General features: G+C 41.1%; 2 protein-coding genes across 2 annotated transcripts; both read left to right on the plus strand.

Annotated features, from left to right (window-relative positions):
- Window positions 1-1328: 1328 nt before the first annotated feature.
- Window positions 1329-5202, plus strand: LOC108897725 (cytochrome P450 1A1). Its single transcript, XM_018697479.2, has 7 exons — window positions 1329-1476; window positions 1895-2767; window positions 2907-3033; window positions 3125-3214; window positions 3425-3548; window positions 3689-3775; window positions 4076-5202. Exons 2-7 carry the CDS (start codon window positions 1928-1930, stop codon window positions 4371-4373), a joined length of 1566 nt encoding a protein of 521 aa, XP_018552995.1. The 5' UTR covers window positions 1329-1476; window positions 1895-1927; the 3' UTR covers window positions 4374-5202.
- A 210-nt stretch (window positions 5203-5412) lies between these two features.
- Window positions 5413-25592, plus strand: LOC108897740 (enhancer of mRNA-decapping protein 3). Its single transcript, XM_018697500.2, has 7 exons — window positions 5413-5506; window positions 6231-6410; window positions 7175-7371; window positions 13169-13531; window positions 20843-20996; window positions 22708-22925; window positions 23341-25592. The coding sequence occupies exons 2-7, from the start codon at window positions 6247-6249 to the stop codon at window positions 23673-23675; spliced, it is 1431 nt and encodes a 476-aa protein (XP_018553016.1). The 5' UTR covers window positions 5413-5506; window positions 6231-6246; the 3' UTR covers window positions 23676-25592.
- Window positions 25593-25712: the final 120 nt, after the last annotated feature.

Genomic DNA, 25712 nt, shown 5'->3' on the forward strand with positions numbered 1-25712 from the left:
ATATATCTACTGAAATATCAGATATGTTGCCTTTGTTAAGCCCCCAAAACACAGCGAATGTCACAAACCTTACTCAGTCTATACGTGAGACGATGCTGGCTACTCAGAAAATGTTTTCCGGGTATAAAAGGTAAAAAAAAAAAAACAGGGGGGGACGAAGAGGAAAGGTATTGAACTCATCTACCCTTGCACTCCAGCAGTGCTGCCCGATTGCCCCCCCTCCCTTCCTCCCTCCCTCCCACCCCAGCATCCTCCTCAAAGGGGAGTTGAGGGTTTGATCACTGCGCTCTCACGCAACTGGTCAATCTTTAACTCCAGCGGAGAACTAACAGGTACAAGCACGCAATGGCATTTTACTGTTTTATCAGGACTTAAACCTGCCTGGGTGGCTGCTGTGGCAGTTGTCACAAACTCCTGTTCTCACACCAATCCTTGATTTATATTGCTGTAGGCAAACAGGACTGACTTTGTAAGTCAGAGACACTGTTCATAGAGAATTAAAGATGGTGTGTTTTTATAGCTACTTAAACTATCTCTCTCCTCTCTGTTCTCTCCGTTTGAAATCACATTATCATCTCGTCAAAGGATTGATAACATTGTATGATCACCGGGAATTCACTGAATTGACTCATCATCAGCAGACTGATCAATAAAGTTCTGGTCCTGAGTAAGATTTGGGAAAATAATTTTCAACACATAAGATATTGATAAAGCAAGTGGATTTGATTACTTGATCAGAGGAAAGTTAGATGAATGAGGATCCTGCATCAGCAAACACAACAGATAAGGTCAAAGCGCAGATGTTTTTAACAGTCAGTGCATTTATAATTAAAATAATAGCATAGAATACATTTTATATTGCAGCCCAAATTCAACATATACACAGAAACCAGACGCAAGACTGCATCTGCAAATCCTGCAGAACAGTAGGATGTATTAAACTGAATACTTTGCAGATTGCAAACCGTTTTATAACCGCTTATGATGGCAATAATGTCTTATCTATCCATAAAACATAAAACATAATCCGCGAGGCTATCAAGTTCTGTAGGCTTCAAATTGTGCGTGATCAATATATATATATATATACATATATATATATCCGAGAAACTACAAATACTTCTATGTATATATATATATATATATATATATACATAGAAGTATTTGTAGTTTCTCGGATACGCACGCACACACTACACCACACATACACCCACACCTTTTCTCTGTGTTTAACTTCATTCATGACAGACAGACAGACAGAGAGAGAGAGAGGGAGGGAGGGAGAGAGAGAGAGATTACGTCATGTACAGCAGCCAATGAAGCTGTGGAGCGCACTATAAAGCAGGAGTCCATTCTCTGTTTTGGGGACACTAAGAGAGTAAACTCGGACAATAGCTCGACTGATCAATATATTTTACCATTTTGAAACGTGCCTCTGGGATCAGAGCATTGTTCTTCTTTGACCGTTTCACTAAGGTAAGCTTAATATATGCATATGACGACAGACTGGTTTATAACTGAGCAGGCAATGTCAGAGACAAGAGCAAAGTGCTGAGTGGAAATTATTTTGCAAGAGTAACTTGTATAAGTATGAGCTGCAACTTTAAATATACCTATTCTTTCAAATGATTGTGTTTTATTCATGGGTTTTCTATGAGGCATTGTATGGTGGAAATAGACTTTATATAGCCTTCCACTTTGCATAGATTATCACCTGTCAAAAAGTTTCTTTATGCAGCATGTACGCATATGGAATCAATTTAATAACAAGCACATGCCTTATGATAGTCCTAAATTGCTTTAAACTGTATGCTGCATGTAGTCAACATGTTGCACAACACCTCCTCTGCTCCTTTTCTTCACTACTCTAATGCCCCTCCTTTTTAATTTCCAGGTTGTGTTGAAGCCAGAAAAAAGAGTTGTCATTATGGTGCTAATGATACTGCCATTCATTGGATCACTGTCGGTATCTGAGAGTTTGGTGGCCATGACAACAGTGTGTCTGGTCTACCTGCTTCTCAAGTATTTCCACACTGATATTCCTGAGGGGCTTCGTCGGCTCCCGGGCCCAAAGCCTTTGCCTATAATTGGGAATGTGCTGGAAATGGGCAGCAGACCTTACCTGAGTCTCACTGCCATGAGCAAGAGATACGGTGATGTCTTCCAGATCCAGATTGGCATGCGTCCCGTGGTTGTGCTGAGTGGCAACGAAACTGTTCGACAGGCTCTTATCAAACAGGGGGATGAGTTTGCAGGCAGACCTGACCTGTACAGCTTCCGCTTCATCAACAATGGCAAGAGTCTGGCCTTCAGCACCGACAAGGCTGGTGTCTGGCGTGCCCGCAGAAAGCTGGCCTACAGTGCCCTGCGGTCCTTCTCCACCTTAGAGGGCACAACCCCAGAGTACTCCTGCGTTCTGGAAGAACACATCTGCAAAGAGGGAGAGTGTCTGATCAAACAGCTCAACACCGTCATGAAGGTTGACGGCAGCTTTGACCCATTCCGCTACATCGTTGTCTCCGTGGCCAATGTGATCTGTGGGATGTGCTTTGGGCGACGCTATGACCACAATGACCAGGAGCTGCTCAGCCTTGTGAACCTCAGTGATGAGTTTGGCCAGGTGGTGGGCAGTGGGAACCCTGCAGACTTCATCCCTGTTCTTCAATACCTGCCCAGCACAACAATGAAGAAGTTTGTGGACATCAATAACCGCTTCACCACGTTTGTGCAAAAGATCGTCAGCGAGCACTACGCCACCTATGACAAGGTACACCACATGCTATATCATTCATGAAGCCTTATTTAGTTCATTCTTGTTGAGAGACATTGCTTCCCCTTTCTGGAACATGTATAACTTCAGTCGCTGTGTATTTCAGCTTTACTGAGATTATCTGATCATTTTTCAGGACAACATCCGTGACATCACCGACTCCCTCATTGATCACTGTGAAGACAGAAAGCTGGATGAGAACTCCAATGTCCAGATGTCAGATGAGCAGATTGTAGGAATTGTCAATGACCTGTTTGGAGCTGGTAGGTCTATATGTTGAATTATCTGATCATACCTGACCTCTGACTAAATAAATAAAAAACATTCTAACAGAGGTTATGTTTCTCTACCTAGGTTTTGACACCATCTCCACTGCCTTGTCGTGGTCAGTGATGTACTTGGTGGCTTACCCAGAGATGCAGGAAAGGCTTTATCAAGAACTGAGTAAGTACAAGTTAGTTCCTTGGACATAACATTTATCCTACAGGAAAGTAGAGGTCTGATGAATGCAAAGTTTTCATGAGCACTGGACATTATTCTTGCTTTGACTGAGTTGTGCAGGAACTCATATTTTCACTTCTCTCAGAGCTGAATGAAAGTGTTGCCTCTATCCTTATCCTGAACTAATATTCAAAGGACTCTTTTTCTTCTCAGAGGACAAAGTCGGTCTGGACCGCACTCCTCTCCTCTCTGATAGATCCAACTTACCTTTCCTGGAGGCCTTCATTCTGGAGATCTTGCGCCACTCTTCATTCCTGCCCTTCACCATCCCACACTGGTGAGGTTCATCTCTTTTAGAGGCCTGAGAGTACCACAGGTGCTCACAGACACAAAGACAGGGTTGTCACTAGCATGAAAATGCATGTGATATAAATCTGTAAGTACACAATAAATGGACACTTTGTTCTTCTTTTTTAGCTCTTCAAAAGACACATCACTGAATGGCTACTTCATTCCCAAAGACACGTGTGTCTTCATCAATCAGTGGCAGATCAACCATGATCCGTAAGTTATTTTTGTTACATAAAAAAAAAAAAATATATCCAAATGGATGAAGTTTGCTGACTTAACATTTACACTTTTGAACTGCCCAATACAATCAGCAGGGAGAGTTCTGCTGAAGGTTACATGCCTTGCTCAAGGACACCCCATTAGCAGTTGTAAAGGATGACACATAGCAGCCTTCATTCACTTCCCACGCCCAAACTGTTTTAGCTGACTCAAGAGATTAAACCTCTAATTTATCATGCTTTTCTTGGGTATTTATACAGCCTATCTTATTTTTTCATTCTCTGCACTTCACAGTGAGCTGTGGAAAGATCCATCTTCCTTTAACCCAGACCGCTTCCTGAGCCCTGATGGCACTGAGCTCAACAAGCTGGAAGGGGAGAAGGTGATGGCTTTTGGCATGGGAAAGCGGCGCTGTATCGGCGAGGTCATTGCACGAAATGAAGTCTTCCTCTTCTTGGCAATCATTATCCAGAAGCTGCACTTCCATAAGATGCCTGGAGAGCCGCTGGACATGACACCTGAATATGGCCTAACAATGAAGCACAAACGCTGCCACCTGAGAGCCACGATGCGAGCAAGGGATGAGCAGTGAAGTTACTAACAATGTACAATGTATGACTCAAGAGATAGTTGAATTTAGCACTGTAAGGGTCACAGTCAGGTTAGGAGCCAGTGGAAGAAGCATCTTTCTCAGAATGTAAGGCACTGGATGCTGAAATTGATCTACAGAGCTAATGGCATTGAAGCAAATAACTGAAATTTGCTTGTTGCAGATTGTCAGAGATGTTTGAGATAGGTTTGTATGAACATTTCTCTGTCATGTTTTGGGTTCTCTAAGAGATATTCCTGCACATGGTTGTTGCTTCTCTGTGAAGTATAAGGAGACACTTGGTTCTCCTGTAATGTTGTCCAGTAATCTAAACTGCTCCCATTCAGAAGTTGTAAAACACCCAGAAACTAAGATGCCTTATTTAACTTTGGGACCAACTGTATGTTTTACTGAATAGGTATTGCTATGTTGGCTATTGCAACCTATTTTTTTTCTGTGACACAGAACAGACATTACCATATGATACAGTTTTTACTTGTAAGCTAACATGTTATTCCATTATGATGTGGATGTAAGACACTGAAGATATATTTTTATCCCAAAATGTGATTTTGTGTGTATATCAAGTTCTTTTTATTTTATAAAGTAATTTTTATGTGCCTAGCATTTGTATATATTTGAGGTTTTGCTGTGCATCTATATGATTTACAAGGACACCAAAAGAGTTCCAGTGATTTTTGGAATATATTAGTAAGCTATACAGTTTTGTATTTCTATTTCTAATGTATCAATGATTGTATAACATGTAAGGGCATGTGATTGGGGCATTCTTTCATCAGCCACACAAATAAAATAAATGTTTTAAAGATCATCTTGTTCCTATTTCCTGCTTGATGTGAAAGAAAAATAACACAGCTTAATACACTGATGACCATCACATAAGGAAAATACAGTCACTGATGTACAAAAAGGTGGATCCAAGTCAGAATATGTCACATTACTGAGCTTGAGCTCTTTACACGAACTGATGTAAACTTAGGAGAGAGAGAAAAAAAATCACAACAAACCCACGTGGGAGAAGCGGGAAGTGACGTCACGCGTCTACCCCGGAAAACGGCCCAAAACAACTGGAGCTTTGGCTTTCTCTGACACTTCGCTGCAGATTTATCGACAAGGTATATCTATCCGTTATGGACAGAATATGTGCAGGTTTCGTGTTCAAAAATAGTAAGCTACCTTCACAAGTTTGTAGCAGTCCGCTAAGATAAAAGCAAAGAGGGCGGACAGAAGCGAAGCTAATGTTAGCTGTAAAGCTAGCCAACTTAGTTTACTGGTTGTGTAGCTTTATGTTGTGATTTTCCTTAGATTTCTGGAACACTGCCCTCAAATGGATGTTATATTAAACTTATTTCCCCTCCAAGTTTTTAATACTCGACTCTACCTCAGACAGGTTCGTGTAACACGCGAAACCCTTTTAAATGATAGCCATAGCTAATATGTCCACAAAAGCTCAGAACCTAATAACAACGATGAATGAAAACCTTTAAATTGAACGGTCGAGTTTTTAATACGCCGACCACCCAGAGCACCAACAACCGTTAGTTATACTATTAAATTTAATCTTTAACTTGTTTTATGAATAGCTATGTCTTCTCCGCGCCTTTGAAAGTAACGTTATCTCATGAACTACACTGCAGGGAACCCATGTAATCAAAATAACGATCTGTGTAACGTTAATTGACCGAGTATACCAGAAAACCATTCATTTGTAAAATGTGTTCAGTTAAAGTGCACTAGGTAAGGTGTTTGCCCATCAGCTTAGCGACATCTAGTTTGGTTTAATGCTCTGTAGCAGGATGGCTGAATGTCAGGTCTCTTGTTTGTGTTTGTGAACCACAGGATCACAGTGAGCAGAATGGCCACAGACTGGTTGGGCAGCGTTGTATCTATAAACTGTGGGCTGACATTGGGAGTCTATCAAGGAGAGGTGTCCTCTGTTGATCATGCCAGCCAGACCATCTCACTGAGGCAGCCCTATCACAATGGGGTCAAGTGTCCTGTTCCTGAGGTCACATTCAGGTAAGAATGGAGAGAGAGATGCCACCAGGTTTCCCCATCCAACAATCTGCTTTCACCATTTTAAAAAAAAGAATCTTCTTATGCAAAATGTAAGGTCCCACTAGTAGTCATAAAAAGCCCTAAGATTTGTGATGATCACCTCAGTGACAATAGGTGGGAAGTTGCTTGCAGGTGTGCATCCCAAAAGTTTTCAAAGCTACATTATTTTTAACGAGAAACAGGCCTTTTGAACATTTTGATATTTTCTGATGATCTCCTGCTCTTATTAGAATGACAGAGTATGGTAAATACAGATCAGACTCCAAATGCAGATTGAAATTATTCTAACTATTTTCTGTATGTTAAAATAACAAATTTAGAGGACTGTGCAGTCATGATGGAGGTACTCACTGTGAGTGCTCCCTGGTTATGACCAGTTTTAGGAGAGGAGCTCAGGAAGAATTGCTAGAAAATTCTTGACTATATAAAGAGGATGTACTTGTGTCACAAACTGAACAGAAATGGTATTACTGACAGTTCTATTATTCCCATTTAGGTTGTTGTGGAAAAAAATAATCTTTGTTAGATATAGTCCATTCCCATGGGAATGGAATCCTTACTTGTTTTAAGTGTTGAGCAGAGAGAGTCTAAATCTTGGAAAAAAGTTACCTGTTGAATTGAAAATAAGAAAAAAGATTTGTAGGAATCATTTCAGAAGAAATGACTATTCTGTAGTCCGTCCACTTTGAGCTTCAAGTAATTTCATTAATTTGTTTGTCCTCCAGTGCTATGGATATCAAGGAGCTGAAGTTCCTAGATATCCAGAATACAGTCAACAAACCCACTTCTGGTCAGGGAGCTGCAAAAGAACCCAGCTTCACATCTGCAGGACGCCATGGCCAGAATAACAGAACCACTCACCCTCCTGTAACAAGCAGCAGCTCTCATTCCAGCACAGCTCCAATCACCATCCTACGCAGAGGTAGGTAGATGGGAGACTTTGGGTTTATCCACCCCAGTGTTTGTGTTCTGTGGTAGAGACTATAGTGAAAAATGTAAGCAATGTTTTTAGAGTTTCATAGTGCCTAATTCTAAGAGATGTTGTAGAATGTTGCTTTATTTATTGTCATTAATTGGGCTCAAGTGAAAGATCACACACTGAATTATAGTCCCTTTGGTTTAGGCTAAGGAATACACAAAGCAATAGCTGGATATAGCAACATGGCTCACGACTAAACTGTGCTCTCCAAGTATGAGTTAAATTTGCTCATAGCATCTGCAGCAGATAACAGAATCAGGTTTTGTACTGAAGCCTGAGACCTTTACACTCAACAGTGCAAATGCTAATCAAGCTACAACAACAACTGAACACAACATGATTGTGCAGTGAAATACTAGAAGATTGACATGACATTTCATAAATGTTCCTAAATATTAAGACAGTTTGACGTAGGTTTTCATAAGTTAGGAAAGCCCAGTTTATTTGAGGCTCATGCTTAATCATTGTGAAGCTGCATTTCCTTGTCTCATATCACTGAACAAGACTGTTGTTGCAGAGTTCATATTGGGAGTCATGTACTACATGACAGGAATTTACCACAGAAATGGCCATACAGTGCTCCTCTGTTTAAGAGCAGAAAATAGATATTGTTCATCCACTTAAGGAAATGTGACACACAGCAGTGTCACATATTACCCAACTCCTTTTTTAATCCCCAGAAAGTTGTCACTGAAGATGGGCGAAAAATACAAAGTCACGCAACTTTGATTGTACAAAACGTGTCATGTTTTCCAACCAACAATTAAAAGGATCAAGTTCTAAATAAGTTGTCACATACTGCATGTGTTCCAATTCACAACACTCCAGTGCCATTAAAAGAGCAATGTTTCAAGCGCTAAGACATTTCTTTAATGAAAAAGGCTGCTAATATTTTGTGTGTTGTATGTTTTTGTTATTTTCAGCAAATACCATGAAAAAGCCAGTGTGTGTGGCCCATTAGTTCGTACTGAAAATGTAAATCTTTAAGAACGGGACACATCAATGATAATAATAATAACAATAATAATACTTTTCATTTTCAAAAAGGCAAAGTAATTTCCTTAAACAGCTCGACATTGTAGGTTTTAGCAAATATTTCTTAAACAGGTGTAAATAGTGTATTTGTAGGGAAGTATTTTTAGCCACAGATTTTGTGCAGTAGTACAAGGATGAGAAGTGTGGGATTGACTAAAAAAAATTACAGCGCATGGATGTTCATAGAGATTCTTTCAGGAGACAGACAGACAACATTTCTTAAATACTCTGAGAAGTGTAACAAATTCAGACCAGTGCAGTTTGTCTACAGCTGTTCTGAATGGGTCATTGTGTGTTACTGAACATAGCTTCAAGACCAGGGTTGAATGTGTGTCAGTTTGTGTGCTCCGCTTTTGCGAAAAAGAATTATGTAATTAATATAATGTGATTCAGTTTTTGTCTAATGTTGTGGACCAACTGTTCTCATAGTCTTAAGACAGACAAAGTGACAGGAACACTCAACAATGTAAAGCAGTACAGGACAGTCCCAACATTCTGCAATTGTGAAACTTATATTATTGTTTGAATAATAATGGAAATTTGTGATGCCATGTTTTGTAGTGCTGATGTCTTGTCTGGTGTTTTACAGTCATTAGTGATGAGGTTCAGCTTGTGACCAGTGTTCCTCTTTGGCAGAGTGCAAGGGTCATTTTAGTCAGCTGTAGCTGTCTCTGTAACTGTAACTTAGTTATTTCAAAGTTAATATTCTCTATCATGTAGTGGTTTTATATTTTGTAGCTCTGCCCCTTCACAGATTGGCTTTTTGACTGTGTGTGCATGCTGGTAGGTACCTGACAACCTGTGATTTTATTGAGTTTTACTTTTATTTACTTTTAGGTTATCTTTGAAGATCATTTTAGCAATTTGTTAATTGAAGTTAACACCCTCGATCAGAAATGTGGCTTAGTAAAAATATAATGGCAAATAACTGCAAAATATGATAAATCATCACACGTCCCAGTCATGCAGTGATGATCTGTGGATGTCACAGAGGTCATTTTGACACGTTGATACCAAAAAGCACATCTGCATTCTCCTGTCTCGAGTTGTACGTGTAGCTGTAAAAATGAGAATGTGTTACTCAACCTTCCTGATTAGATAAGGGTTAAAAACAGCATTTCCTGTAGTCAACATCCAGTCAGCAGGAAGTCTGCTTGGACAGCTCTGTGGCCTCTGCCGGAATCAGTTAAAGTCAGTTCACTTTCACACTCAGGATCACCAAACAATTGAGAAGTCAGAGGTCGATAGAATTGGCTAATGGACACTGTGTAATATTCTTCAGCATAGTTGTAAAAATGACCTCTGCCTCTGCGCTTTTTCCTGTGCATGGAAGGTGAATCTTGCACAATAGGAAACCACTCTCTCTTTTTTTTAAACAAGAAAAAAAGCCAGTAATGAAAAGAAATATGTTCATATTGAAGTCAGAATTTTTTTGTGTGTGTGTGTGTGAGCAAGATTCGTGGTTTGTTGACCACCTCTGTTGTTCCTTCTTCCTGCGTGTCACTAGTTCCTATTAAGAAGCTTGAGCATGGGACCAACTGCTGTCTTGCTATGACTCCCCCCCTGAGATTCCCATAGCGTGCTAAAGGCTTGTACCAAAGTTCCTCTTTACAATATGTGTGTGACTAAGATCAATAAACATTCCCCCTCCCTCTCTGTGTCTGCTCCTAAAGAGAAGGTTATGCAAAGCCTGGTTTCAGTGCCCTCCTGTCCTCTCTCTCTCCCCATCTCCTCTCCCTCCCTCGCTCCTGCTCTGCACAGGAAACCACCCCCACCCCCCCGACAGGAAGCCATGTTGTCCCAGTGTGCTCGGAAGGCCAAAGCGATATCAATTGTGGAAGCAATGTTTACCTTTCGAGTTTTTATTTTAATCTCCAGCTCTCAGGCTGGTGGCCAGGGAGCTAATGCCCAAATTGCATGGGGCCAAAGTGCCGAGTGGCTTGGGCAGGGCAGGTCCTTTCACACGCAATGCCATGCTCCCAAGAAGCCCCCGGCCACGAAGAAGGGAAAGCAGGGTGGCCCGTTGCTTATACAAGAAATGGTTTCTGAATATCTGCCGCTGATCTTTCTGGGAGAGTAGGATGAGAATTAAGAAAAGGACTGCTTTTGTGAAAGATGCAGTGGCCTCCACAAGCATTCCATTAGACCTAAACAGATCTCATTAAAAGGGCATTTTGGAAGGGGAGCTCCAGACTCTGCTCTTATGAAAACTGTTCCCATAACCAGCATGATACGGCTGTATATTGAGCCATTTATGTGCAGCCTAGTGTTTTTCCCCATAAACCCCTATTTCAGAAATTTTAACCTTTATACAGTCAGTGAACGTTTTGTTAAGAACACCAGTACACATGATTACTCATGCAATCATCCAGGCAGCAGTGCAGTGCATAAAATCATGCAGCTACAGGTCAGGTGCTTCAGACAGAAACGCCATGTTGAGAATGGACCTGCTGGTTCAAACTAACAGAGAGGCTACCGTAACATGGACATGGACTACATGGACCCAAGCCACACTATGTCAACCGTCCAGGCTGATGGTGGTGGTGGTGATGTAATGGTGAGGAGAATATAATACCACAGCCCATCAGAGTATTGTTGCTGAACATGTGCATCCCTTCATGGACACAATTTAACCATCTTCTAATAGCTACCTCCAGCATGATAATGCACCATGTTACGAAGCAGTAGTTGTTTCAAACTGGTTTCATGAACATGACAATAAGTTCAGTGTACTTCAGTGGCCTACACCCAGTCACCACATCTTTGGGATGTGGTAGATCGGGAGGTTGTCGACATGAATGCGCAGCCAACAAATGCATTCACACTGTGTTTTTGTGGTACAGTTTTACCATAACCTGTATACCAGTTTGATATATTCCTGGCCTGTGTTCTTGTACTAATTTGTGGTGGTAAGTTTGTCTAAACTGGAATCACTGAAGTTCACTGTCTCGCTACTTGTTATTCATTAGCCTGTTTGACTTGGAGCTCTGCCCAGTTCATTCAGATTTTTGATTCATAGCATGACAAAACACTTCCTTGTAAATAAAGACATTGTTGCCTTTGCTGTGTTTTATCCCTGTTCACACAGTTGAACACACTAACCCACCACCTTTCTCCCTGATATGTTGGACCAGATTCTACAATGTTTTATTCCCAGTTATAATTAGTTAATATCGGTATGTTCATACAAAATGTTTAATAGTGCACTTGTCTGTTGGAGGGAAATTGGATACATTTCTATAACATAATGAGCAGTGATGGAAACACTGGTTGCGTGTCGATACTGCAACCCGCTGCTGAATGAGGCGACAAAAGGAGAAAAAACTCGCTCCTGTCTGTCCCTCAGCGGTGGTTGTAAGGCTGTATTGTGATATTGAGGCAGGTCTCAAATTGGCTCATAGTTAGTAAGTGGTTTTGTATCAACGCCAGTGTACTGTGACTGAGCCTCCCAGTGTCTTGCGTGAGAGAGTCCAAAGCACCTTAGCTGTCACAGTGACAGTAGCGTGCGACTGTGCCTCTCTGTCTCCTGGTTAGCGTGAGAGCTCAGGATGATTGGGGTTGAAGGCCAGGTTTTTCCGGTTTTTCTTTTTTTTTTGTTCTCGGTTCATTTTATTTTTTGTTTGTGCCTACATGTATGTAAACTTTATTGAACGCCGCTCAGTCAGCCATTGTATGTTTTGTGTGTCAGCTGTGTTTTGTTCTCAGCGGGTTATAGTAACTAACCGTGAGAGGATAAGAGGAGTTGCCAGTCAGAGTTACACAAGATAAAACGAGTTATGAGCATCTAGTCAGAATTCGAAACTGCTGAGCGCAGGAACTTATTGTGTATGGATTACACCATTTACAACACGATGATGTATAGTATGACAGCTCACAGCTCCTTTCAAGGGTGATTAGGATGTGAACGGATCTGAATCTGAATGTAATCTAAATGTAATCTATGCATTTTGGGTTTGAGGGCTTGAGACAACAGCCAAAATAGATACATACCATGCTGAAGTTGTATTTTATTCATTTAGTTCCACTATATGATTATGATTCCTATACTCTACTATACTGTACTTTTTGGAGTAAAAAAAACTCCTTTCACTGCTTTTCACCGTCAAGTACGTTTTATAAATTATATTATTGCTCAACCAAAATGCTACTCTTTGTCTGTTATCAGTGTTTCTCACAAGCACATCTTGTACTAAAATTTGGGGTGACACTTTATTTGAAGTCCCCATTTTTAGTATTCATTAACAGTATACAAACATTTAATAACTGATTTATAAGACACTTGAGTGTAGTTGTATGCAGGACTAAATATATTAGCAAGTATAACTTCTCCTTCTATGCCAAAATATCTCCTAATAAAATAGGATGATGATTAATGATTCCATGATTGTTGTTTTCTTTTTTTGATTTGTTTTTCTCAATTAAAATATATGATATGGTAAAATATGTCGGTCCAGATTATGATTATGTTTCTTTTTTCATTTAATCCTTTACAAATCACAAACAGTTTTGCAATGAGATATCCAAGCAGTTGTCTCATTAATATTCAGACTAAATCTCTTCCTCCATTGTCCTGAGGAACATCCTGTTTTACGTGAGCAATTACCGAGGTGAAAATTAGGATGTGTGCATGATAAGTGTGTGCCTTATGTGCAAAAGTTGTTTTGCTTATATTTTAATGTATATTTAGTGTTTTTTTTTTCTTCAGCCCCTACAGGTTCCTCTAACAGTAGAGGGATGACACAAGCCACACCAAAGAAAAACAGTGTGAGGAATGGAGGTGCTGGAGGGATGACAAAGTCAAAGGATGACGAGTGCTTTGGAGACGGCACTGATGAGGACCTGGACACTGACTTTGACTTTGAGGGAAACTTGGCTCTGTTTGACAAAGCCGCCGTCTTCTCTCAGATTGATGGGACCAGTAGCCACAGCAGGCGGGCACAGCATCACAGCACGCAGGCTGAACAGAAGCCGCTGTCCTACCGCCATGATGAGAATATTCTGGAGGCGAAGCCGGTCACATACCGACAGATAACAGTGCCCCAGCATGGGGGTAAAGAGTACTGTACTGGTGAGCATGAACAAACACACACACACACACACACACACACACACATACACATTTACACGTGATTTAATTTATGTAGCTAGCCTCCCATCCTCCCATTGCTATATTGAAGTCTTTGATATTGTGCTGTCAACTAAAACACACAGGCAGACTTTAGTATAATCCCCATGGATGACAGTTCTCTAGCTGATCCAGACATGACCATAGGAGAATAGGAGTGCTACTGTGGTCTGTTATACAGTTTCAGGAAATAGTGACAAATATCAGCTGTGGTTTCCCAGGGCCAAAGGTGACTTCCCTGAAGGATAACTGCAGTGATAATTTGGATTTTTCTTCCCCAACAAATGCAGTATTTATTCCTGTTTTAGTAACATTTACAAAAATCTACTGAGCCCGGGTGCTTCAGAAAATTGCTTGTCCTATAGAACATTCTCAAACCAAAATGTACTGAATTATGTAGAACACAGGGAAAACTGTTTGTTCTCAGTTTTCATTTCTCTAATATTTGAAATTATATAAAGTTTATTCCTTTGTGAAAAAACAACCTGTTGCTATTGGTGTCAGAACAGATTTGACATGAAGCACATCAGTCTTAATGCTAGTGTGAAATAACAAGATGCATGCAGACAGTACCTTATCATATGAGGTTTTGTATGAGGAAAGAAAAGAGTATTTAAGCTGTTGTTTACAGTGGGTCCTAAGGTACTATGGCACCACTTCCCCTAATGACACACCTGCCCTTGCTAGCTTCTCCCACACATTCCAAGATGGTTGCATGCACTCACTATAATTTAATTTCATACGGGATAGCTAACATTGTGTCTTTTGTTTTGGTGTAATGTGAAGTCCCTCTTTGGGATGTTTTATCATCTCAGTGTTGTGAGCACAGTGTTTGCTTTGGACAGTAGTTTTTTTTCCCACTGTGTTTCAACTTTGACCAGGAGGACCATCTGTTTATCTAACAGCACTGTTACAGCTCTTGCCAAAAGCTGAAGTATTTAAAACTTTTTTTAATTTATTTTTTTTTACACTTGATTCTGAGGCTAAGGGGCTCTCAGCACTGGGAGGGATGTGCTGCAGTGTCTCTTTCTATTCAACACAATGAGAAAAACAACATGCAGTAAAAAGAGGGGGCTCACAGTGGACACAAACGCCTATTTCTCCCATTGGCCACAGAGAGGTCACTATGGGACAGACTGCCTTGCAGTATATACCCTTGGTTGCATAAGGGATGCACAAAGGTGACTTTTGACCCCCCCCCCACACCTCCCTGCTATAGGCTCACAGAGATGATGAAGCTGTCCTTTCTCACACCTCAGCTCACTTTAGGAGTGTTATATAACTGATTAATAGAAACACAAGATAAGTAAATGGCACGCTATCACAGACCATTGAGTCCAAGGTGTGTGAGAAACAGCTCAGTCTTTGTATCAATTCACTCTGTAGGAACTGGAGCAGTGCGAAGGTGGAGGGTGGGTGGAATTGGGGGCCAGGTGGTATGGTGTAGGCGTTATACTAGAACAGAGCGATCAAATTCCACCTTTCTCTGTTCATGAGATAGTGTAGTTTGCACAGCAGATGTGGGATCATATAGGACAAAACTGTCCCATTGTGATGCTCAATAATAATAAAAAAAAGCCCTTCTCATGACTGGTTTAGATACGCTCCTAAGTCATGTCTTTGGTACAGACCATTTGTTTTTAGTTTTTTTTAAAAAATTTTTTAAATCTTTTTTAGCCTTTATTGATAGGACAGAAGAGAGAGACAGGAAATGGGGAGAGGGAGAATAGGGGACATGCAGTAAGGGTCCGACCAGATCAGGGGTCGAGCTGGGGACCGCCTGCTCAGGGCATGGAGGCCCATGTGGTATGCGCCCTAACCATTTGGCCATCGGGGTGCCCCCCCCCATTTGTTTTTTATGTTGACTGCAAAATAAGGTGGAATGATGAACAAAAGGACATGTAAATATGGTGCATTAGATTTTTTTTTTCTTTCTTGGTTGTCAGAACTGACAGTGACAAAAGAAAATCATTATGCTGGTAAATTTCCCTCCAGGCCTCTCCTAAGCATAAGCGCCAAATTCTTCTATAAGCAGCATCTCTCCTGACCTGAACAATAGTAGGACTAGGATTGCTGGGACAAGGATGATGGTAGATGAGAATCTCAGCTTTTTATTCCTTAAGCTGTGTACAGTAGATGATGGGCAGGTTGTAGTACTAATAGTATTTCTAGGATTTACATCCTAGACTGTCTATCTGATTGTGGTGACACAGTGCAGCTCAGCAGGGGCAGCTGTCTACCAATCAGCAGACAGCTGCCAAGCAGAGCCTCCTTTTCTTACCGTGCAGGCAGATCTGCTTCCCAGGGCTGTCATCATAATCCCCATCCTCTGCACTCTGTAATTAGCATGCCGCCGTACAGCCTTACATAAACAGCACCTCTGAAGCAGGAACAAACCGCAGTGCTCTTGACCTGGAATCTTTGCCAGTAAACAGATAAAGCAACAATACAAGAATAGAGAAAGAAAAACAAAGTGCCCAGCTGTATGTTAGGGTTGCCATAACGCAGTGGCATGAAGGTTTGACAGGCCATGTTTCTATAGAGCATTGTTTATTGTAAAGGTTGCAGTCTGTGTGAGTTTAGTTCTGCTATTGTCTTGCTTTCCTGTGCTGTGATTGACTCCAGCTGTGCAGTGAAACCTCTTCAGTGCAAACAAGCCAGGCCGCAACACAAATTGCAACCAAGCCAACTGTCAGCTGGTTTTCCAAGTTTTCTTTTTATTTATTTAGGCTGTATCGCTTTGGAGAAAGCAGGAAGCAAACTTGAAAATTTGTGTCATTATGAAATAGGTCAACTGATCTGCTTCAGTGACCTTGGGATATATTTGAACCTCTGTGTGTTATGATTTTCTCTTTAAACTGCATGCTGTCAGGTAAAGAGAAGGTAAAGGTCAGTTTAAGGACAAAGTACACATGGGGAAAATATATATTTTAAGCCAAAGTTTTGCCATTTTGTTCCTTAGACCTTCATATGAATTCATAGAAATTTTACCTGATAGAGGCCTCACTCATTACAAAGAAAGTCTTGCCTGTGAAAGACCCAAAAAATCCTGTACACTGTTACACTGATCTTTTATTTCCAACATTTTAGTCCTCTGACTTCATTAGGTAAAATTCATGTTACAATTCATATGAACAAAACTAAATGATCAACAGAGTGCAAAATACTTTGCTTCCTTCACCCAATGAAAGACTGAAACATCATTATTAGTGAGTAAAAGTGATCAGCTGTGTGCAAGATTCTTCATAGTGAAGAGTTTTTGATCCTACGCACCAGTAAATAAAATATTACGGTTTGCAAGAACTCTGTATGTTCCAGCAACGACAATTGGAAGTGAATTTAAAGCAACATTATTCAACAATTTTATTTTAAAATAACAACTTTAGAATCATTTGATGGTACACTGACTTGTAACAGGCAGAATGATGCCTCTGTCTCTCCCACTCCCTTCCCTGCCTGTTTTTGTACTAACTAATGTAACTTTGGTGAACGTATATGATCTCCTGTGAGAAGTGCCTAAGTGAGTGATCATCAGCGGCTCAGAGCTAGAGTAGTTAAAAAGACTAAGTAATTTAAAACAAGTGTTCAATATTCAGCGAATAGAATTCTAAATAGAGTTTAGCCTGGTCATTACCGCAACAGCACTTGTAGTTTCGAAAGCCGAGAATCATGAGAAATATACACTGTTCAGCTGTGTTTCAGTCAGTCAGTGAGTGAGTGGGACTACACAGTCAAAGCTTTGGTCAGGCGATTGATGGGCTTTGTTTTCTGTACATGAAAACCACTTAACAGCTCGGAGGCCAACAGAATTAATTACCACTCAAGGCTGCAGAGGCTGCTCTTTGAGGCTGCTCACCAAAGTTGTGTATTGATAAGTGATTTGTGCAGAACACAGTGCAGAAAGCCACAACAATGCGCTGTTGACACCAAAGATATTACCAACTTGGTAAAAAACAGTCTGACTGGTTACGGCATTAAACTCCTTTTCTGTGCCTTAATGAACCGGTGACCCATCTCGCTACCTCTGGAGCTCATACAGCGCAGCAGAGAGGAGGACTGGAAGAGGCTCGTCTCACTCTCCCTATCCCAGTGCAAGTCTTAGTCACACATGGCCCACATCCAGCCAGCATGTATTACTTTCAGTCCCATCGGTTGCCCTGTCATGCTTGAAGGATTGCTTCCAGCTCTGTTTATTTTAGTGCTGCTGCGTACTCATGGCTACCCGGTTTAGCTAGTTGACTCTTGAGTTTGTTTTCACACTACATTGAGAGTGGGTGTGTGCGCGCGCATAAATAATTGCATGTGTGTGAGAGTGTCAGGGAGGAGGACGTGGCGTGTGTGTGGAAGGGGGTCAGTTTTGGTAGCAACGACTTCAGCAAGAGAGTTATTAAGAGGCGCACCTGGTGGGATGGTTGAAAAGCAATTAGTGCATACTAGTGCAACTCCCACTTCCTCTGAACTTGGCACTCAAGGCAGCAGTTTGCATGACAAGAGGCAGTTGACTTTCCTGTGCTTATCGCTCACGTGAGCATTGGCATGTTCCAGATTTCTGTTGCCCACTGAAACATACTAGCAGGCTTTGTGCGGTATCAATAAAAGAATAGTGGGAGGGCAGCAGGGCCAACCTAAAGATAAGCCAGCATTTCAGTCAGGCACGGCATCAGTCCCTGTGTTTATATGTAATTATCTTGTGTATGAGGGTGTGTGTGTACAGTATGTTGCATGGCTGAATGTGTGTGTCACCCTCTCTGTGTTGCACGCCAGGGTGAAAAGCCGTGGGTGTATATGTGTTTGTACATCAGCTCGTTGTGAGTGTGATGTAGGTTCAGGTGTGTGCTAGCGTGCATGTGTGTGTGTCAGTGTGAATTTGTGCACGCCAATGAGGCCAGCAAGTTCTCAGCTACCAGGCCAGAGATCTGTGGGAGGCCATTAAGGACTTAACTGCCTCCCAGCAGCTTTATTTATCAAAGGGATCCTGAGCCGCGCAGTTCCCCCAGCTTGACTTTCATTACCCTTCTAATGTGCCACAGGCAATAGACAGCCAGAGATTAGCACAGGCTCTTTAAAGGTTTCCACACACTTCAGTTTGTACAGTGATAAAAGGCTGAATTGTAGTTATGTAATACAGTAATTCAGAGAATACACGAAAGAGAACAATTCTGACAAGGTTAGGTGACTTGACATGACAGGACACATGAAAACAAAGGGATTTACACACACAAGAAAGAGAGCTCCTAAAGATAAGGTGCATTTCAAAGCAGAGTCTACCTTTGGAAAACATGGGTAGTGTGGTAGTGGCAATCATTAGAAATGTAAAAATTATTAAAGATGTCCAATCCATATGTTGTGTATAAATATCTTACTTGCTAAGAACTTTCTCCATAGAGAAGCTAAACATTTGTACAAACCAGTGACTCTATATAAAGGTTGACAACATGTCCTCACGTGACATCATTTGGACCTGCAGTCCATGCGGTAGTTGTCCCGCCCACACTCCCATGTGACCCAATCACGAGTCAATCACAGCTGTCAGTCATGATGTCATGAAACCCAACTTGGAAGCAATACATCAGCATGATAAGAGCTACCAAAAAACCGTCTTAGGAAAAATTAATTTCATGTGTACTCTTTTTTTTGTCCCATCTGGTAACATGGAGGTGTAAAGAAATGTGTACATTATACACTGAAGATGTGTATCATGTCATTTTGAAGCTGTGATTTCCTTGCATAGTTTTCCTACCAGAGAACACTGACAAGTCCAAGACCAATACATTTTTATTGTCTCAAACATCAATATTAGTATCGGCACACACACACACACACACACACACACACACACACACACACACACTACAAAGTGCCTTATCAGTCAGGCTCTCTGAAACCTTCCAGATTAAATGTGCTGCTGATTATTTTTAAGAGAGGGTAGATTATTCCTCATTTATTTGGCCCCTGATGTGAAAATGTGGAAATACTGTGGCTGTTGATTATATAGAGGACATTTTCCTTTAGTAGTGACAACTGCTCCATCAAAGAAACTGAACTGAATCCATTGTTTATCGTGGTCACCACCATGCTCCCCCATGTTTTGTCCTCCCCAGTCTCTCACGGCAACCTTTTGGGATACAGGTGCAGGTGTTCATATTTAGATTATGTTTGTCCCCTTTTTTGTCACGCTCACCTGCTGTGTGTTTTGACTGAGACAGCAGCCACTGTGGGGGGTCCAGCCCAGTGCAGCCCCGTCCCAGAGCTAGGGGTTGGAGATTGGTCAGAAACCATGTGATGGTGCGTGTGAACTCAGGCCCCGCAGGGAATAGGCGTCTCACTCTAGCTGCCTCATGTTTGTCATGTTTTGTAAAGGCTGCCAATCTTCCCTTTGTCGCTGCAGACAGCAGTGACAAACACGAGAGGAAATGGAGAGTCTTCCATGATGGGAACAAGATCAGGTCATGAGGTGGAGGAAGGGCTTTTCCCTGAGGAACGGGTTCCTTGCATGAGGATCTGTGTTACTTGAACATAACTACCACCCCCTGAGAACCTGGGAGCATGTTTATCTGTAGACCAACATTTGTCCTTATCTCAGAGGTCAGGTTTCTGGGTTTTACTTCTACTCCAGCTGTTGTTTTCAAGGTGCACTGATAAAGATAAATGACACAGTGCTTAAGAAGATATATTACAATCCAGGTCTATTTTAGAGATGTGAAATTGTGTGCGAGTTTGTTACTGGTCAGACTGTTACAATACATGCAGGAATATGAGAGTAAAAACATATGTATGAATATTATTCATCTTTTTCCAGAGTTTCTTTCCCTGTCTTTCTCTGTTTCAGAGCGAGAGATTGTGAAACGTAGCACTCATGCATACACAAAATGTATGTGGTGGCATTTGTTTGCCAAAATGACTACTGCTGTATCACACAATCAGTGATGTTATGGGAAAGTTAGAAGCGAAATACATTTTCCAATAAGCAAGGCAAGGTTCAGTCGCCTGGCTTTGGCACGCAGCTTGACATGACTTTGATAGCTATGGAGGAATGTTAATGACCGGGTTAATTGCTGGTAGAGAAATTCTGTTTTCGTGCCTTGTATCTCACTTAATTAATGACACTTTATCTGGGGAGATGTTTGTAGGATGATGTATTTATTAACCACTAAACCACCCTGTCACGCTCTGTGTTCTATTAACCCCAGAAATGACAAAATATAAAATAGCATTCACAAGCTTTCAATCTTACCTTATGTTTTCTCTTTGCAGACTCAGGCCTGGTAGTTCCCAGCGTGCCCTATGAGTTTCATAAGCGTCTGCTAGCAACTGCAGAGCACTGGGGCCTATCTCTTGAGCGCAGACTTGAGACGATAGGTGTTTGTTCCAGTCAGATGGCTCTCACGCTGCTAGGTGGACCAAACAGGTAAGGAATATCAATCTGGACACTGGTGTGGTGGGTCAGGCCTGAAAGAATACCTTCTTGTGGTTTAAGTGTGTAAAAGAAGAAGAGTTAATCAGTTCCTGGGATACGTGACTTGTCAGCTGGTGTACAGTGCAGTGCAGTAGAGCTACTGTCATTAGTGTAATAATAAGAAGAATGTGTAGCAGTGTGCCAAACATCACTGTCTGAGTAGTTAAACAATCATTAGAGCTGGTCTGTCCAACTTTTTGCTTCCATGTAATGTTTTCCAGTTTCCATGGCAATCATCTTTACTACCATGTTTCTACATAAGTTAGGTGGTGTTAACCTTGACCCCCCTCAGGGTTTATTTTCTTAGGAAGGCGCTACTGTGAGCGGTCACACTGTAGGTCGAGAACATCCTAACAGACTGAAGACACCCCTGTTAGGTATTGTTTACCTGCACCTTTATGAGCGATGAGGTCTTATTTTAAGATCAAAGAACCACAGTGCAGTGGCTCATATAACAAACAGGTTTGTTGTCTCGGATCCTTTTATCAGTTCAATACTTTAATGCTTGTGTGTCTCAAGTTTACACTGGAACTGCGGTGCGTTCAGATCAAGTTTAATTTTGTATTGTAATACCAGGATCACAGACACTACAATGGCGTTCCACTCTCTCACTCAGGCAGCACACACTCGGTCATTCAGCTCATAGTCAGAAAGTCTACAGATACGCAATCCTTAAATCAAGCTTCCTTGTTTTAAAATGTGATTCTGAATAAGATGGGGACCATAGTACATGAGCTTTAGCTTGTCACCAAAGAGCTCATAATCACAATGAAGAACCCTCTGGCAGGATGGCTAAAAATCTAGACTTCATGATTGAATTAAAATTATTTATATTTTATTTATTTAAAATGTGTTTAATGTAAATATCTTTGTTTTTTTTACTTTTTATTTATTACATGAGTTGACTGTAGTAAAAGTTATTTTTTATTTTTTATTCCATTCACTTTTTTGGCACCTAACTAGTCCCTCACCATTTGGCAAATGTGTGGCCCAATTGGTAGATGAGGGGATTTACTTTTCTCAGCAATAAGTCTTATAATTTCCCAGATATTCTGTATTTTGTCATTTTGTTGAGCAGGTGATAGCACAGACTTAGTGGGAGAAGGTGTTAAACTGTTCTAAAAATATTCTGTTCAACTCGTCCTCACAGCCACAAATTTCACTCCTCGCACACCACTTTTTGCCAGAATGAGCAAAAAAAGACTTGCAAATTTATTTTCTTTCGCACAGTGTGACCACCAAAGCACAGTAACTTACAGAATTTGAACTACCAGGTAATTTCTGAAGAAAATGCATAGTGAGGTTAAGTACTGTTTTTTGTCATGCCTTTTGTTTTTTAAACTTGTATTTGTTGTTTATTTAATTGGTTCTTATTTGCTTTTTTGTTGTTAGTCAGCTTTATTATCCTACAACTGTTTTAACAAAAAGCACTGACAATCAAGGTTTTTTAAGATGATAACACATTGTTTGCAGTTGCTTATCCAAATGAACAGATTTCAAACAGAAAAAAATGAAGATGTGAAAACTGCATAAACCCCTCCTGCTTCTGGCAGTGTGGATTTAATGCAGCTTGTTTGACTGAAGGTGCAGGTGTTGTATAAGTATTTGCCTTTAGTTAACCCTTTTTGGCGTAATCTCTCTGTCAACTCTCACATGTCCCCAGGCTCACCCCAAAAAACGTCCACCAGAGGCCCACTGTGGTTCTCCTGTGTGGGCCCCACCTCCAGGGAGCCCAGGGCATCAGCTGTGGTAGACACTTGGCCAACCACGAAGTGGAGGTCATCCTCTTCCTGCCTAATTTTGTCAAGATGCAGGAAGCGGTCACCAGTGAGGTCAACCTCTACAGCAGAACCAGTGGCAAGCAAGTGTCCAGCGTCAAAGGTAACAGACGCAAACAGAGAGTATTTAGATGATTAAATCCCTGTCTGCTCATTAGTCAGGGATACTGATGCAAAGACCCAAGTGTGGCTGAGTACCAGTGCAAGCATTAATTCATTTTATCCTGTTGGAAAAGCAGGCTAGCACAGACAAATGTTGCCCTCTAGTGGAGTAACCTAATTTAAAATAATCCTAACTCTTTTAGTACTTAAAAGCTCAAACTGACATTTTGGAGGCACACTTTGTAACTCAGAACACTTTGTGTTTGCAAGATGTTTTAAATGTTGCTAAATGTGCTGTACCATTAAGGAAATGTGAGAAAAGCTGGTCATGATTTAGGATTCTGCCCTATCAACTTTGAAACACTGCATCCACCAACTAGGTTTTTTCTTTTTCTTCTCCTTATGCTGTGTCTCAGACCTTCCTGCGAGCCCAGTGGATCTGCTCATCAACTGCCTGGACTGCCACGAGAACTCACTGCTGAGAGAACAGCCCTGGTACCAATCAGCCGCTGACTGGGCCAACCAGAACAGGGCTCCGGTCCTCAGTATCGATCCTCCAGTCAGTGAGCAGCATCAGACTGTTGAGGCGAAGTGGACTCTCTCTTTAGGACTTCCGCTACCTTTAGCTGAGACAGGGAGCAGGGTCTACCTGTGTGACATTGGCATCCCCAAGCTTGTGTTCCAGGAAGTTGGAATCAAATACCATTCACCCTTTGGATGTAAATTTGTGATTCCTCTGCACTCAGCATAACAGAATATCCACTCATTTCTCATTACACTTAGGTGCACTATGGGAGGGAATGGTCTGCTTTTACACAGTGAGTGTAAGGCACCACTGCCGCCATGTATGTGGCAACTATATGACCAGAACAAACATTCAGTCACAAAGTTCATACAACTTCATGACACGTTTGAGGGCATCACCTGAAAGACTAATCTGAGCACGTGCTGTAGATTTGCCCTCTTACCCGCTGGAAGCTCACGGGGGTTGCCGCACGTTGCGTGCGACACCTCTTGTTTTTGAGAGGGAAAGGTTTCCTGTTCTTTGGTGTGTTTTGATAAGGGCTCTCTGACTATGTGAATATGTTTACAAAATGCTGACCACTGTGAGTCTATCTGTGACCTTTGACCCTATGACCAGTCAGAGCAGCAGAGACTCAGTTCCTGTTTCCTCCTTTAGATTACATGTTGTGTCTGGTCCTGACCTCGTGAACTGGAGCGCGGCTCAGCCTAAATGTGCCACTCATGTGCCCCTCAGTTAATTTCCATGTTCACTGTCTTTCAGTTTAATGGAGTTTTTCTTTTTTTTAAACAAACACAAATGGGTATGTCCTGTCTGGCAATGGTTGTAGCATGTTTCACTGAAAAGGTGGTAAAACAGAATTTATATTTGTATTTATTTTGAAAACACCTCAGGAATATTGTATGAAAATTTTAATACTTTATTATTGCATTTACATTGTATTGGATGGCACTCTTTCTGCACTGCTGATTGTTATGAATTCATAACCACAAAATAAGAAGTGGTAGCAGAAGCCCTGGAGGATTAATTTTCTGTATTTCTGAAGTCCTGCAGATTAGAGAGGAATTTGAAGCACACATTCCAAGGACCAAAAAAAAAAAAAACCCCATCTTGGACCAGGTTCATCTCCAGGGATTATAGCTAGGTAGGTGCAGTGAAACCTAATTATTAAAAATTTTGACACATAAGATTCAGCTATGTTCAGTGAAATAACCACTCCAACCAGCTTCCTCTCCTTTGGTCAGCACTGGCTAAGTGTCAAGTTTATAAGAACAAATACACAGCCTTATTTTGAGACTGGCAGCTATGCCATGAAATTATGCAGCTAGAGCTTCTCAAGAGCTGTCACATCCTAAAACCTGAGAATCACAGAACTGTGGTCACAAGTTATAAATGGCAGCTTCAATAGGCTTCACACGTAATTAATGTCTACACTTACTGAATTCTTTCATTTACTTGACCAAACGGCAGTCTCTGGACTCTTCTGTTTACTAATATATAATGGAAGGGTGATCAGTTTTGGTAACTCAAAGGCAATGACTGTTCTGCCATAAATAGTCAGAAGGAACCAAGGAATTTTGGGCAAATAGCTGCTCAAGAAATGTGAGAATTTTTCTTCTTTATCTCTTGAGAGCTCACTCAAAACCAGAAACTGCCCAAAACCAGTTGTGAGAAGCTGGTGAAGGGAAGCAGAGTAAATGAAACTTAACCTGTTGGTGCTTCTACAAAGTTATAAATAACAACAATAATGTTAATGGCATATTTAGAATTTGCCTGAGAGTCTGCACTTGGGATAAAACAGTCTGAAAGATTGCAGCTTCTTTCCTTGTGCTTTCTCAGAACCTCTGTACTTCTCCACTGCAGGTTGAAAAACAACCTGTGAATAACAAATCACGATTTGAGAAAATACCATGCAGGTGTGATTGTAGCTGAGCCTGTTAAAGATGGGAAATGTGATTTAAATGTATCTTTAGCTATACACGTGAAGCACCAGGCAAAGTGTCTGAAATTGCAAAAAAAAAAAAAAAAAAAAAAAAAATCTCATTGATAAACATTCAGCCTGGATCTTCTGAAAGAATGCAGATGCTAGGGTGACAGTGGGTGCTCCTTTATATTCAAATGAAATAAAAACAAGTCTTTCAAACACTGTGTGTAAACTGTGCAGAATCTGGGCCACGGTCACTGAGAATATATGACACCTCAATATCTACACCTGAATGCAGTTTTGAAACACTACACTCAAGCCAATATATTCAAAAGGGGAAT

Source organism: Lates calcarifer, linkage group LG2 (assembly GCF_001640805.2).
Source record: "Lates calcarifer isolate ASB-BC8 linkage group LG2, TLL_Latcal_v3, whole genome shotgun sequence".
In the NCBI taxonomy this organism is placed as follows: Eukaryota; Metazoa; Chordata; class Actinopteri; family Centropomidae; genus Lates; species Lates calcarifer.

Excerpts from the sequence above, each read along its gene's own strand:
- LOC108897725 (XM_018697479.2), top strand. The coding sequence starts at position 1,928 with ATGGTGCTAATGATACTGCCATTCATTGGATCACTGTCGGTATCTGAG. Across the intron at positions 2,768-2,906 it reads ACTACGCCACCTATGACAAG|GACAACATCCGTGACATCAC; the intron begins GTACACCACATG and ends ATCATTTTTCAG. Across the intron at positions 3,776-4,075 it reads TGGCAGATCAACCATGATCC|TGAGCTGTGGAAAGATCCAT; the intron begins GTAAGTTATTTT and ends TGCACTTCACAG.
- LOC108897740 (XM_018697500.2), top strand. The coding sequence starts at position 6,247 with ATGGCCACAGACTGGTTGGGCAGCGTTGTATCTATAAACTGTGGGCTG. Across the intron at positions 6,411-7,174 it reads GTTCCTGAGGTCACATTCAG|TGCTATGGATATCAAGGAGC; the intron begins GTAAGAATGGAG and ends TTTGTCCTCCAG. Across the intron at positions 7,372-13,168 it reads AATCACCATCCTACGCAGAG|CCCCTACAGGTTCCTCTAAC; the intron begins GTAGGTAGATGG and ends TTTTTTCTTCAG.